Consider the following 12,770-nt stretch of genomic DNA (forward strand, 5'->3'; position numbering starts at 1 on the left):
CATCAGCTCCTCCAGCTCAGCTGTCACCACCCTGGAGGGCCACCCCTTTTGTAATCCGCATTCGGGGTTCTCGGCCACAGCACCCTTGACACTGGTTGTTAGGCTGTTCTGAACCCTGTAGGACTCCGACAGCCTGTCTGGCCTCTGCCTACCAGATGTCAATGCCTCCGCCCACCCCAGTTACCACAACAACAAATGCCTGCACACATGGCCAAAGCGCCCCAGCGGGACAATGTGCCCCCAGTTGAGAACTACTGATCTACAGTTCAGTGAACCAGGGGGTTTAATCCCTTCTTTCTTAACTCTGTGCCTCTGCTTCTAGGATCCTGTCCTTCTTCCTGGATTTCAACCTTTCCATTGCATCTGGAAGTTCTTTTAGTAAATGTTTTTTGGTAGTATGTGCTCTGTTTTTGTTGGAAAATATTTTTGTTCAGGCTAATTCCTGAAAGACAGTTTTGCTGGATACATAAATTAAATTAACACTTATTTTCTCTTTGTTCTTTAAAGATGTTCTCCTACAGCTTTGGGTTTTCTATTCTTGACAAGATGTCAGTGGTCAGCCTAGTTACTGTTATTTTGCAGGTAAAGTCTTTTCCCTGTGGTCCCTCTTAAAATGTTTCCTTTCTCTCTGGAGTTCTGCAGTCTCACTAGGTGTGGCTTCACATGTATAATATTATACATATGTAATATTTTATATATATGTATATATAATATTTTATATGTATATGTATATATATGTATATATAATATATCTTTCTTTAGATTCCCTGGGATTCCTGAATCAGGAAATAGGGGTCTTTCAACCAGAAGGTCTCTGACACTATCTCTTCATTTTCCCCACGTTCTCTCCTACCTCTTTCAAAATTCAACTTGGATGTATGTTAGACCTTCTCTCTCCTCCATGTACCAACCTATGTCTTTCCTAAGTTCCATCTGTGCACCTGTGTTTCACTCTGGGCAATTTTTTCAAATCTATCCCCAGGTTCACTAAATCATCTCACAATCTGCATCAATCACCTTGTCAAACTCTCCGCTTGGAAGATTAGTTCTAATTACTGTATCATTCCTTTATACAGGCTCTGTCTGATTCCTTTCCAAAGCTGATGAGTACTTTGGATACACTGATGTTGTTTACCCATCCATTTGATTCCCATGTTTATTCCTCTGTGCATAAAAACTGCTCTCACTTGTATCCCAACATCTGGGTCTGATCTGACCACTTCTGTCTCTGTCGACTCTTGTTTCGGATGCTCTTTCTTCTGGTGTGTAATTGTTATGTGGACATCACATTCCTTGGAACCTTATTTGTGGGGATTTTCTGAGTCCAGAGAGTATTTGCCTCTGTCAGATACCTGTTTGCACTGCCAGCCTGGGGCCTCTTTAAATAAGAATATTCCATGTGGATTATCTACAACGCTCAGGGAAGCATGACTATGGGCTCCACGCCCACAGCAGGGCACATGCAACTGCTGAGAGAGAAGCCTCCAGCTCTGCCCAGTGCTGAGGTCACCCAGGGGGTGTGCCTACACTGCCCTCTTGCAGGACAGGCTCTTCCGGGGAGCCTGCTTTTATGAGACACACCCTCATCTGACTCTCTCTACCTGGGGCCCTGGACTTGTCACGTGTCCCAGCCTGGCCATGGGTACCAAGGCTCCAGGCCCCCAGCATCAATGGATGCCGTCAGACAGCCACCCCTGAAAGGCTGACTCTCCTCTCCGGATTCAGATGTCCACCTCTAGGGAATAATTTCTCTCTTTCTCTCTCTCTCTCTCTCTTTTTTTTATTTTGGCCATTTCTGCTCTGCTTTTAAGAAGATGTGTTTTATTGTATAAGATCCAGGAGTTCATGAGTTTTGTAAGTGGTGGGTTTTCAGGCTATGAGTCTTCCATATTCCCAGGCAAAATCATCTCTGCCATGAGGGGAAATGTGCAGAGACAAACGGCATCTTAATTTTCCATCCCTATGCCTTTCTAGGGTCCTAGGGCTTCCCAGAGAGCTAGCAGGGCCACGCGCAGATGCCTGACATCATCCTTTTCTGCATCCATTCGAAAGGCACTCTCTGTCCTGGCCGCACCCCAGTGCCCGACAGAAATAGAAGGAGAAGTGAGATCCAGCTGGCAGGATCTCAGCCTTGGAACAGATAAGCAGCAAGAAGGATTTCCGGCTACGTGGTCAGAGCCGTGCCATAAAGGATGGCTAAAGGGGATGCAGACTTGAGCGGAAAACCGTATCCTTTACTCAAGCTCACAGCTGCGCTATTTGAAATGGGCTCTGGTCTTTTCCCTAGAAATCTGCCCCAGGATTCCTCTGTCATTTAAAGACAAACTATTAAAAGCACTGGGGTCTAGATAAGTGGCCTCCACCTGCCTACTCTGCAGATGCCCCCCCCGCCCCCCCGACTGACCTCTGGGCACATCACTCTTTATAGGGTCACTGCCCCTTGATTGCAGGGATCCAACGGTTTGTCACTGTATCTCTAGGACCAAGCCCAATGCCTGCAAATAGCATTTTTGAATAAATAAATGCAAGCATGAGTTTTCAGTTGGGACATATCAGATCTGAGAAGGAAATATTTCTGGGAAAACACAGGCCCCTAGAGTCACTCCCTAATAGTGAGGACCTTCACGCGCCATCTTCTTGGAGACGAAGCGCTGCGCTGGGGGCAGGATCGCTCCTGAGATGCACACCCCCCCACCAGCCCACAAGAGCAGCAGATTTTTGCTCTGTTGTTTGCACAGAGCTCCGCAGGTTCTCATCTCTCTCATTTCCTTCTTAAGTGAGAGACAAGCAGGATGCTGTCTGTGTTTTTCCACCAGCTAATGAGGAGGCTCTGAGTGTCGTCCACAGGCAGAGGGATGAACCAGAACAAGGGCTTGCATCTTCAGAGGGTAAGGATTCTGTCCTCAAAGTTCTGAAAACTGACTGTCTGCTCCAACTGAAGGACAGGACTGGAGAGCATGCCCAGGGTCTCTGAGCCTCCTCTGAATGCTGGCTGGCTTGTCTGATCTTGAGGAAGATACCCGTTTTCTATGGTGACATTTCCCCACTTGTGAACAGAGAGCGTGACAAAGCCACGTGCTGCAGGACCCCGGGTGAGTCACGCCAAGGGGGCAGGTGGTCAGCAGGGGAGCCAGTGCGCTTCTCAAGGAGCCGCCCGGTCCCGGCAGATGGCTGCCACCTGAGGCTCACCCCGTTCTCACAACAAAATGCCAATCGGAGTATCTGTGCGAACCTCTCACTTGTCTGCTCTAGTCACACAAACGTCTGATGTGCCGTGAGCCAAGCAGAGCACCTCCCTGGGCCGGAGCTGGCTATCGGGCCATCAGGCTGAGCCCCAACCCCGTGGGCCTGGTGGCCTCAAGATCTGGTGCCCAGTCCACTACCTGCTGGAACCTGGCCCCTTGACCTCAGGGAGCTCCTGGGATCAGTGCTTCTATTCTCCCTACAACTCAAGATTTCATACTCTGAAGGCCGGATATACATTTTGTCCTCGATGGCCGGAGTGAAATATAACATAAATCCACATAAACACAACCAAATCCTTTCAGCGTTGACCAGGCCAGTATAAGTCTTTCCTTCTCCACGTACCAGAAATTCTCCCAGCCACACACAAAATGCCCCTCTATCCCCACGTATCAGGAAGATAAGGAGGCAGAGTTGGAAGGAAGTGTCCAACAGACCAGGACTCAAGTCTTGGCTCCCCTGTCACTAGCTTGATGACTTTGGTCAAGTTACTTAACTGTTTTGAACCTTAGTTTTCTCTCCTTTATGATGAAAAAAAAAAATACCACCAACTCATCAGTCTGTTGTGTAAACCACCCTTCCCCCCATGTATAAAATATATAAGCACTGGATAAATGTTGGTCTCCTTCTTCCTATCACAAAAGACTAAACTTTTAGGTTAGCGGATATTGGTCCTGTCCAAAACTTCCATGACATTTGTTCCACGCCAAAAGGTCCTTGACATTCGGTCCTGTCCAAAAAGTCCATGCCAAATGGTTTTGGACAAGACTAAATATCAAGGACCTTTTCTCTTTTTTGATGAAGTAGAGTTCATTTACAATGTTGCGTTAGTTTCTGGTGTACAGCAAAGTGATTCAGTTTTATATATATATATATATATATATATATATATATATATATATATATTCTTTTTCAGATTCTTTACTATTATAGGTTATTACTGTATAGCATAGGTTCCCTGTGTGTATCTTTTAATCCCAAACTCCTAATTTATCCCCTCTCCACTCCCCACCCCCAACTTTCTCCTTTGGTAACCATAAGTTTTTCTGTCTGTGAATGTATTTCTCTTCTGTAAGTAAGTTCATTTATCATTTTTTTTAGATTCCACACATAAGTGATATCATATGATGTTTGTCTTTCTCTGTCTGACTTACTTCACTTAGTATGATAGTCTCTAGGTCCATGCATGTTGCTTCAGGGACCTTTCGGTGTGGACCAAATGTCTTATGAAAGTTTTAGACCAGACCAAATGGTCCTGCAAATACCAAGGACCTTTTGGCATAGATCAAACATCTTACGGACCAGAGGTTTCATGGAAGTTTTGGATAGGACCAAATGTCCTGTGGGAACTTTTATAGTGTCGATCTCATTACATGTGCAGATCAAGTATTTTGTGGAGTGTGTAGATAAGCAGTCAGTCGCCTTGGGTTTCCCCCACCTGAGTTAGGGACGCATCTGAAAGATCTAGAGAAACCATATGGACTGTCCTTTTTTTAAAAAAAAATTGTTACTATTTAAATGGCTTGAGACAGAAAGGCAGAAATTAAATAGTCCAGAATTTGCCAAATCTTACTAGAAACCAAAACAAAATCAGTGGTAGCAACAGTACACATATAAAACTGACTTACAGAAAAAACATCAACTTTACACAACTTAATTTATTGTCTTTAGCAAAAGAAAATAATGATATTGTTTTGGTTTAAGTAACATCAGCTGAAAGAATATAAATACTATTAGAGTGAAAAATACGGAGAATTGTGTCTTTTTCCTTATTGGCACTTTGCCATAATTGCAGTAGATATCTATTGAGATGGCACTTTTGATTCCAAGTTTCATGTACGTTGTTTTTCATTAACGAACTTCTAGAAAGGAGATTTTGCAACAAGTCAGCTGGTGAGGCCACAGGAGAGGCTTGTGACTCAGTGGTCCCAAATCACCTCACCTGTGACTATCTCGTTCCCTGATCTTCTGTCAATAGTCCCCATGCTTTGAAAGACAGCCAAGCAAGCAGCGCATATTCATAATTCATTTTCTCCTCTTCTTCAAGGACGTATACAATTGCCAGTCAGAGCTCCTGATCGGCTCTGATAACCAGCGTGGACACACAGAACTGGTATCATCCCAACCAAAAGCAAAGTGAAATTTCAGTTCTCCTGTGTGGCCTTATCTCGGGGAGTCGTATACATTCCATCAGGTTCTACGAAACACGGAAACAAGCTTGCAGACCCATTTCTGTCGTCACAGTTCCCCAGAAATCCGGGTTCTCAGGAGGGGAACAAATTCCTTTTCTACTCGAAATGGAATCATTTTTTAATTTCATATTTGACTTGCTGCTGGCCTGTATGGTGGTTCTCATACGTATGACACGAGGACCCACTGACATAAGTAAGTAGCATAATAAGCCCTAAAGCCGAGCTCAGAATGGAACAGACACCAAATCACTGTGCCCTGGGTGGGCAGTTTAACTACCTTTACCAGGCATTCTGTGTCTTACCCATCACTCTGTACCTTCTCTACAAATTCTTTCTTCCAATCGTACTTGCTGATATGTCCTTGCCCACAGCATTCCCTACACCTCCTTGAACCCAGGCCTACGAGGTCAACTCTGGTCACTGACCCTATATTACAGGCCGGGTTGTGTGTACCCACCCAGACTCAGATGTTGAAGCCTAAACCCAGTACCTCAGAATGTGACTGTATTTAGAGACAAGGTCTTTATAGAGGTAATTAAGGTAAAATAAGGTCATATGAGTGGGCGCTAATCCAACATGAGCGTGTCCTAATAGGAAGAGGAGATCAGGTTGCAGACACACACAGAGGGACGGCCATGTGAGGACAGAGCGAGAAGGCGGCCCTCTACACCCCAAGGAGAGAGGCCTTAGGAGGAAACAGCCCTGCCCACATGTGGATCTCGGACTTCCAGACTCCAGAGCTGTGAAGCTATAAGTTTTTGCTGTTTAAGCCACTGGGTCTTCGGTTCTTTGTTATGCAAATTGCACGCCCAAGGAAGCAGAGAGCACGTGAAATAGCGTTCATGTATAAAAAATATAAGCCAATAGACTAGTTTCCTTACTCAAAGTTGGAGGCCTGCTGGTGTAAGAACAGGACACTTGGTATAATTTGAGAGGCAGTGGAGGACATTCTACTAGTAACTATGTTTTTTTTGGATATACAGATGAAATTGCAAATATCCCTGAAGGCATGAGAGTACTACTCTAATTGTTATTAGCAGTTTAATGGTATTTCATTGAAGAGTGAGGTCTTCTGTGGACATCTGCCCGAGATCTACCAGGCTATAAGGAATGTGAGTATGAAGAGCCTTGGAAAGGAGGGGAAAGACAGGACTTAACTACAGAGTGAAACCGAGCAGGACTGCGTGGAGCCCTCCCAAGTACAAAAGCCCTTCAGAGTTTTCTACTTCTTGTTTGTAGGAAAAACGTTTCAGCCTCCAAGACTCCCTGAATTCCAAAGGGCAGATTCAAACAGTTACTAACTGGGGGAGTGAGGAAATGCAGAAAGAAACAACAGTGCAGGATGGAGCCCCTCTGGTTCCTCCTGGTGGATGTGCACAGATATCTGATACAGACCTCTGAGCTCTTCTGCAGGAACTAAGGCCCCTGCGCTGGTGGACGGTGGTGACTTCAGACTGCGCACCAGATCCCTGGAGCACTGCCCTGTGACCTCACCACCAACCAATCAGAAGAGGTTACACACCATAAACCCCACCCCCCAGATTTTACCTATAAAACCTTCTTCCCTGAAACTTATAGGGTCTTTGGAGCGTGACTCAGCTGTTCTCCTTGCATGGCCCTGCAGTAAATAAACCTTTCTCCTCCCGCTGGAACTCTGATGTTTTAGTTTGGCCTCACTGTGCACGGGGCACAGGGCCTGCAGACACACACCCAGGACAGAGAAGTGCAGGGAGGGGAGAAGACACGCTCTGTCCAGGCCACGGGCCCATCCATCAGCATCAAAGGCACAAGGATCTGGGGTTCCACCTTCTCAGGCCTGCACTGGAGCTCCCAGCCTCCATCAGTAACCTCCTCCATCTCAGAGAGCAGAGAATAGACTGCCTAAGCTCTTGTGTGCCTCCCAAGGAAAGAAAACCAAAACCAGCCTGCCTTTCACCTGGCCATAGTCAACAGTATTCCACGCATGATGCTATGGTACCACAACCCCCAATGAATTACGTTTACTTTTTCAAAGATGCGCAAAGCACTTCAGATGTAAAATGCTTTCCTTTTCCGTTTTCCATGTATTCAATACTCTGTGCCATGCAAACTGCAGGCCCCAGTGGATCTCCTGGAAGCCCACAGGACCCAGAGCAGGCTCGGGAGCAGTCATGCCCCACAAACCCCTCGGAATCACAGCTGACCCTACACCCCTCTACACTCATCCTCCCAACACCCTCCACAAAGTCCTGCACCCTCTTTTGTTCATGGAAGGAGACTTGCGCAAAGCCACACTAAGTTAGGGAAATGCCTAGAAATGTTCCAATGCTAACTGAAAGGAACAAGCACGATATATACAATGAAACAGTTATGTAGTTGTACCTATGCTAGGAGCACAAATACAATGAAAATTTTGTAGCAGCTGTGCAACCCTCATGCACGTGTCATCCTAGCAGCTGGTAATGACTGGATGAAAGTTAAGAATGAAGTATCACTTGAAGGTGGAAGATGCACTTACTATCCTAAAAATAGCTTTATTGGTATTTTAATTCTTACTGAGATTATAATCTTTCCAAACTCCCTTTAGTTGCTGTCATCTCCCATCTGCACAGTGGGAGACACATTCTACTCATGCACCAGTTTTTGAAAATAAGAATCCAGTTGTACAGCAGAAACTGGCACGACAGTGTAAAGCAATTATACTCCAATAAAGAGCTTAAAAAAATGAAAACAATCCAACATGAGATTCCCCCCCGCCCCCCCCGCCCCCCCCCCCCCCCCCCCCGCCCCATACACACAGGCAGCTTCATGGCATCTAGCACTTAGCAATGAATAACAAAAACAGAAGTTTGAATTCTTCCTTCTACTGTGATGGCTGCTCTGGGATGTGTTTTGGCTTCTGAGATCACAATGCTAGTAGTTCCTCAGCCTACCTCATGGGACACATAAGAAATGACTATGGAACTACACACAGTGCAAACAATAAATATTATTAATTAAAAACTAACTTCCCATCTTTGATCTTGAAACAGTTAGATTTTCTTATGAACTTAAAACTCCAGAGAATCATTTGGCTACAGCCTCACCCCAGGCCAACACGGAAAGCTGTTCCTCTGGGTTCCATCGGCTCTCATGGCCAACTTTGCTTCTGCACTTCCGGGTTGCACCCCAAAACATGTGGGGAGGCATCTTCCCGGCTGCCTGGTCCTCCGGGAGCATTATAAGGGCAGGGTTCCTGACTCACTTCTGTTGTGTGGCCAGGGCCTGGTTCCTATGAGGTTCTCATCAAAGTTGTCTGTTTCTCCGAAGGGCTGAAACCAAGAACTGTCTTAAACAGGTTTGCCTGGAGAAGGACCCTGGGTGTCAGGTTGTTAGAACTCCAAGAAACCTTAAGGAATGGCTGGCCCTTACCTTACAGATGAGGAAAAAGAAGGAGGAGGGGAGATGTGCTTTGTTCCTGTCATGCGGTCAATTAATGGCAAAACCAGAATGGAAACTCTTCTTTCCTGACCAAATCCCAGCATCTCTGCACTTTCTACATTACCTATAGATCTGTCCTTCTTGGCTTTATATTGATGTTTCTACAACCCTGGGGAATTCATTCCTAAAATTCACTGCACACTGTCACATCCTGGGCACATTCTGAATCTGTAGATCTGGGGAACCCTGAAGGATTCCTCCCCACCTGCCTCCTTGCTCAGCTTTGGGGGCTGGAGGTCCCAAGATGCCCTCTGCTGCCTAGGAAACCTCTGGCATGCCAAGTCAACTGGCCAAGTACAGGCAGTCCAGAGGCGGAGCCGACTCTGGGGGGCTGGAATGAGTGGCCATGCGGCCGTCTCCCAGGCCGACTAGTGAAGAAGCGGGGCTTTCGGGGGGAGTTCACCCCCGCCAGCACAAGCACTGGGTGCATTTCCATCCATGCCAGCGGCTTTTGGTTCAAATAAGAGTGTAGGGGGTAAAAACATGCTTGACACATGAATCTGCTACTTAACAGCTGTGTTGCCTTCGACATCTTTTAAAAATATTCTGTTTCCTCTTGTCCATCAACTCTATAGTGTGGATTGAGGTTTATTTAACTAAGTTAATATAGGTGAAAAATGCAACCTGGAGCCTGGCATACAGTAGGCATTCAGGAAATAGTGCTACTAATATTACCAGTATTCACCTAAAATAAAATCATTTTTAACCGTAACTTGGACTTCTTGTTTTTGCCGTCGACTATGCTTTGACATCCAATGAGCAAGCATTTTTTTCTTTCAATTTCTAGGGCATCTGCCTAATACCCAGCACATAATCTAGGGAAATGGCTTATTTACATGAATAGCCTCCCTTAATGAGCTATTAGGTGAAGAATACATCCCAAATGGTACGGTAAATTGCCCTGTGTTTGAAAACAGGGTGAGCATTTCAGCAGCAACACTTTAAACTAGGGAGCAGCCAATTAAGCTTAAAAGTACAGCCAGTGCTTCTGCTCCGGCTATGCTCGCTTCAGTGTCGCGGGATTCACTCTGAGGAAACCCTTTTACAGCGAAGACCAAGCGAATGCACGTGGACTGGGCCCGGGGCTTTCAAAAGTTACCTCTGCACTGAAAAGGAGGGGCCGTGCTGAGGGGACGCGGGCACAGCGCCGTCCACCTCTGAGAACCCCAGAGCGCCTCTTCTCCAGAGTGGGGGCGCAGAGCCGGCTCGCCCTCTCCTGGGACGTGCAAAGTCGCCCGGGCGCTCGCCTCTTACCACGAACTCCTCCAGGGTCTGGTAGGTCTTGCCCCGGAACTCGCAGTAGTTCTTCCTCTCCTTGCACTGCGGGCAGCACTGGCTCGTGTCGACGTGGATGCAGCGTGGGTGCAGCCGCGGGCACTCGGGCTGCGCGCACAGCGGCCCCTCCTCTGTGCACAGGCACGGGCAGGCCGAGGGGCCCGGCGCGAACTTCTCCCCGATCGCGTACACGAAGCCGCTCTCGTCCACGCAGCCCTTGCCCCGGTAGTCCGGGTAAGCGTACTCCTCTGGCGGCTCAGGCGTGGGCTCCGGGTCCAGGCCCGCCGCGTCCTGGGCGGCGGCGGCGGCCGGGGGCTCTTCGTGCGGGGTGTCCCCGCGGGGCCGCCCCTGCAGGTCCCCGGCACCGGCGCCCGCGCTCTGGGCGGCCCAGGCCTGCTTCTGCTTGCTCCACGCCTCCCGGCCGGCCAGCCCGCGGCCGCCCTTGCCCTTCCAGTCCCGGCCGCCGCCACCCTCGTCCCTCGCCGGGCGCCCGAGCTCGCTCACCCGCCCCGGGCCGTCCCGAGATGCGTGCTCGCGCTTCTCCTGGCCGGGCCGCCCGGGCGCCTGGGCCAGCTTCTCTAGAGGGATGCTCGGGCTGCACAGAGCCACCATCAGGCAGCAGGTGAGCAGGAGGGAACTGGACAGCGCGCCAACTGCCATCGCAGTGGAGCTGGGCATCCCCTACCGCGTCCCGGCGGCCGGGCGGGCGGGGAGCGCGGCGGAGGGGCCAGTCGCATTCACAGCCCGGGGGCGCGCCGCCGCCAGCCTGGAGCCGCCGTCCCTGCGGAGAGAAAGCAGCACAGCTGAGCCCCGCGGCCCGCGCGCGCCCGACCCCCACCCGGCCCCGCGCCGCCCGGCCGGGCGACTCCCGAGGTGGACGCGCGGGACCCCGCGGGCAGGGGCGGCATGCCCGGCGCCGGGACACGGCCCGGGATCCTGCACATCCCAGACTGTGGGCACGGACACGGAAGCGAGTCCCAGAAAAACACTGGCCTGCAGTGTTCCCCGTGTCGTCGTGATCAGCGGGTGGGGGAGCGGCGGGAATGCAGCGAGCCGGGCCCGCGCCTCCTGCCAGGCTCGGACGCAGCCCCGCGCTCCTCTCCAGGTCCCGCCACACTTCCCTAAAGGTTGCTAAGTGGAGAGTTCCGCAGTGGAGTGCACACTGACGACCGTGCAAGAAAATAAGCGGGAAACCCTTCCTCGCTTGCACCAGGGGGTTTGCGGAAGAAGGGCGGGGGCGGGTGGGTAAGAAAGCTCCCAGGACCTGAGGGTTCATCCTAACAACTTTTCAAACGCCACCAGTGCGGGGCGCAGACGCCCCTTGCCCGCCCTCGTCCCCAGGCCCTGTTGCCCGGAAGAAGGTCCCTGACTATCCCCAGGCCGCCCCCCGTTCCCGGCTGCAGGTCGGTGCTTCCGGAGGCTTCGCTCCGCCATCGGGCACCCCGGCAGCCGCTCAGCGACTCGGGGCGCCGACCAGAGACCCCTGCGTGGGCCGCAGCGCTCAGTCCCCTAATTTCTTCGACCCAGGAGGGGATCATGGAGGTGGAGCAGGAGGGCCCAGCAGCACTAAGGTGTGCGGTGGCGGAGGCTGGGGGTCGAGGCCGCAGGGCGGGGGCGAGCCCCGCTCACTCTGCCTGTCTCCGAAAATCTCTGGTTCCCAAACTTTGTGCCGCCCAAAGGGGCCGACCGAACCCTAGACGCCTCAGGTTGCTGGTCACCCAGCTTCTCTCCACCAAGCCCTCCAACTCCCCCGGCCCTCAATTCAGCGCGCCCCGGGGTAGCTCCCTCCCCCTCATCCCCACCCCCCTCCAATAGGCTGGCATCGTCCGTGCCCTCTGCTCACCCCCAGCCCCGGCCCAGTGGACCTCAGCCCGGGCGATCACCCATATGTACAAACTTGGGGTTTGGGGGGGCTCCTCCCGAGCAGTAGGGAGGCGGAAGGGCGCCCCGGGCGCGAACACCCAACATGCACCCTCACTCCCCGGGCGGGCGCCCAGCCTACATACATGAGCGCAGGGCGCCGGCCGGACGCCGGGCTCGCGGCAGACGCGGGGGCAGCAGCGGCGGGCGCGGCCCCGGAGCGCCGGCGCCCATCCTCCGGCCGGCGTGGCCCTGCGAGGGGCGCACCGCGGAGAGCGCAGCCCCACCTGCGCGCTCCGCCCGGCGCGTGCACCCGGCTAGGGCGTCTCCGAGGGCCGGCTCATCGTGCCGCCGGCGGCCTGGAGCCGTGGCCCCAACTGGCGTCAGTACCCGCGCCGCTCTCCGCGGCTCATCCTCTGGTCTGGTCCCAGCGTCTCCGCGAAAATTGCGCTCCGGGGGCGCCCTGGCTCGGCCTCACTCCTCTCCTCTGGCAGGCGCGGGAGGCTCCTCGGGCCAGGCAGCCTGGAGGCTGGTGTATCCGCGGCGCGTCGGAGGCAGAAGAGACGCCCGGAGCGCGGCAGGCGGGCTAGTGGCACCGAGGCCGGAGTAGGAGCCCGCGCGCCCGCCTCCCGCCTCCCCTGCCGCAGCCGCCTCCCGCCCCGCGCGCTCCCCGCCCCTCCTCCGCAGCCCCGGTTCGGGAGGCGTCGCCGCGGCGGCCGGCGCTGCCCAGGGGTTGGAGGA

At 51.7% G+C, this 12,770-nt stretch overlaps 1 protein-coding gene across 1 annotated transcript in view; it reads right to left on the reverse strand.

Annotated features, from left to right (window-relative positions):
- VWC2 (von Willebrand factor C domain containing 2) overlaps window positions 1-12,501 on the reverse strand; it is a 119,128-nt gene extending 106,627 nt beyond the window's left edge. The window contains exons 1-2 of the mRNA XM_057732973.1: window positions 12,176-12,501; window positions 10,149-10,950 (exon numbers count right to left, since the gene is read on the reverse strand). Coding sequence (XP_057588956.1) covers window positions 10,149-10,847 — 699 coding nt within the window. The 5' untranslated portion in view covers window positions 10,848-10,950; window positions 12,176-12,501. The remainder of the gene's footprint in view (window positions 1-10,148; window positions 10,951-12,175) is intronic.
- Between the last annotated feature and the right edge of the window lie 269 nt (window positions 12,502-12,770).

Source organism: Hippopotamus amphibius, chromosome 4 (assembly GCF_030028045.1).
Source record: "Hippopotamus amphibius kiboko isolate mHipAmp2 chromosome 4, mHipAmp2.hap2, whole genome shotgun sequence".
Classification (NCBI taxonomy): Eukaryota; Metazoa; Chordata; class Mammalia; order Artiodactyla; family Hippopotamidae; genus Hippopotamus; species Hippopotamus amphibius.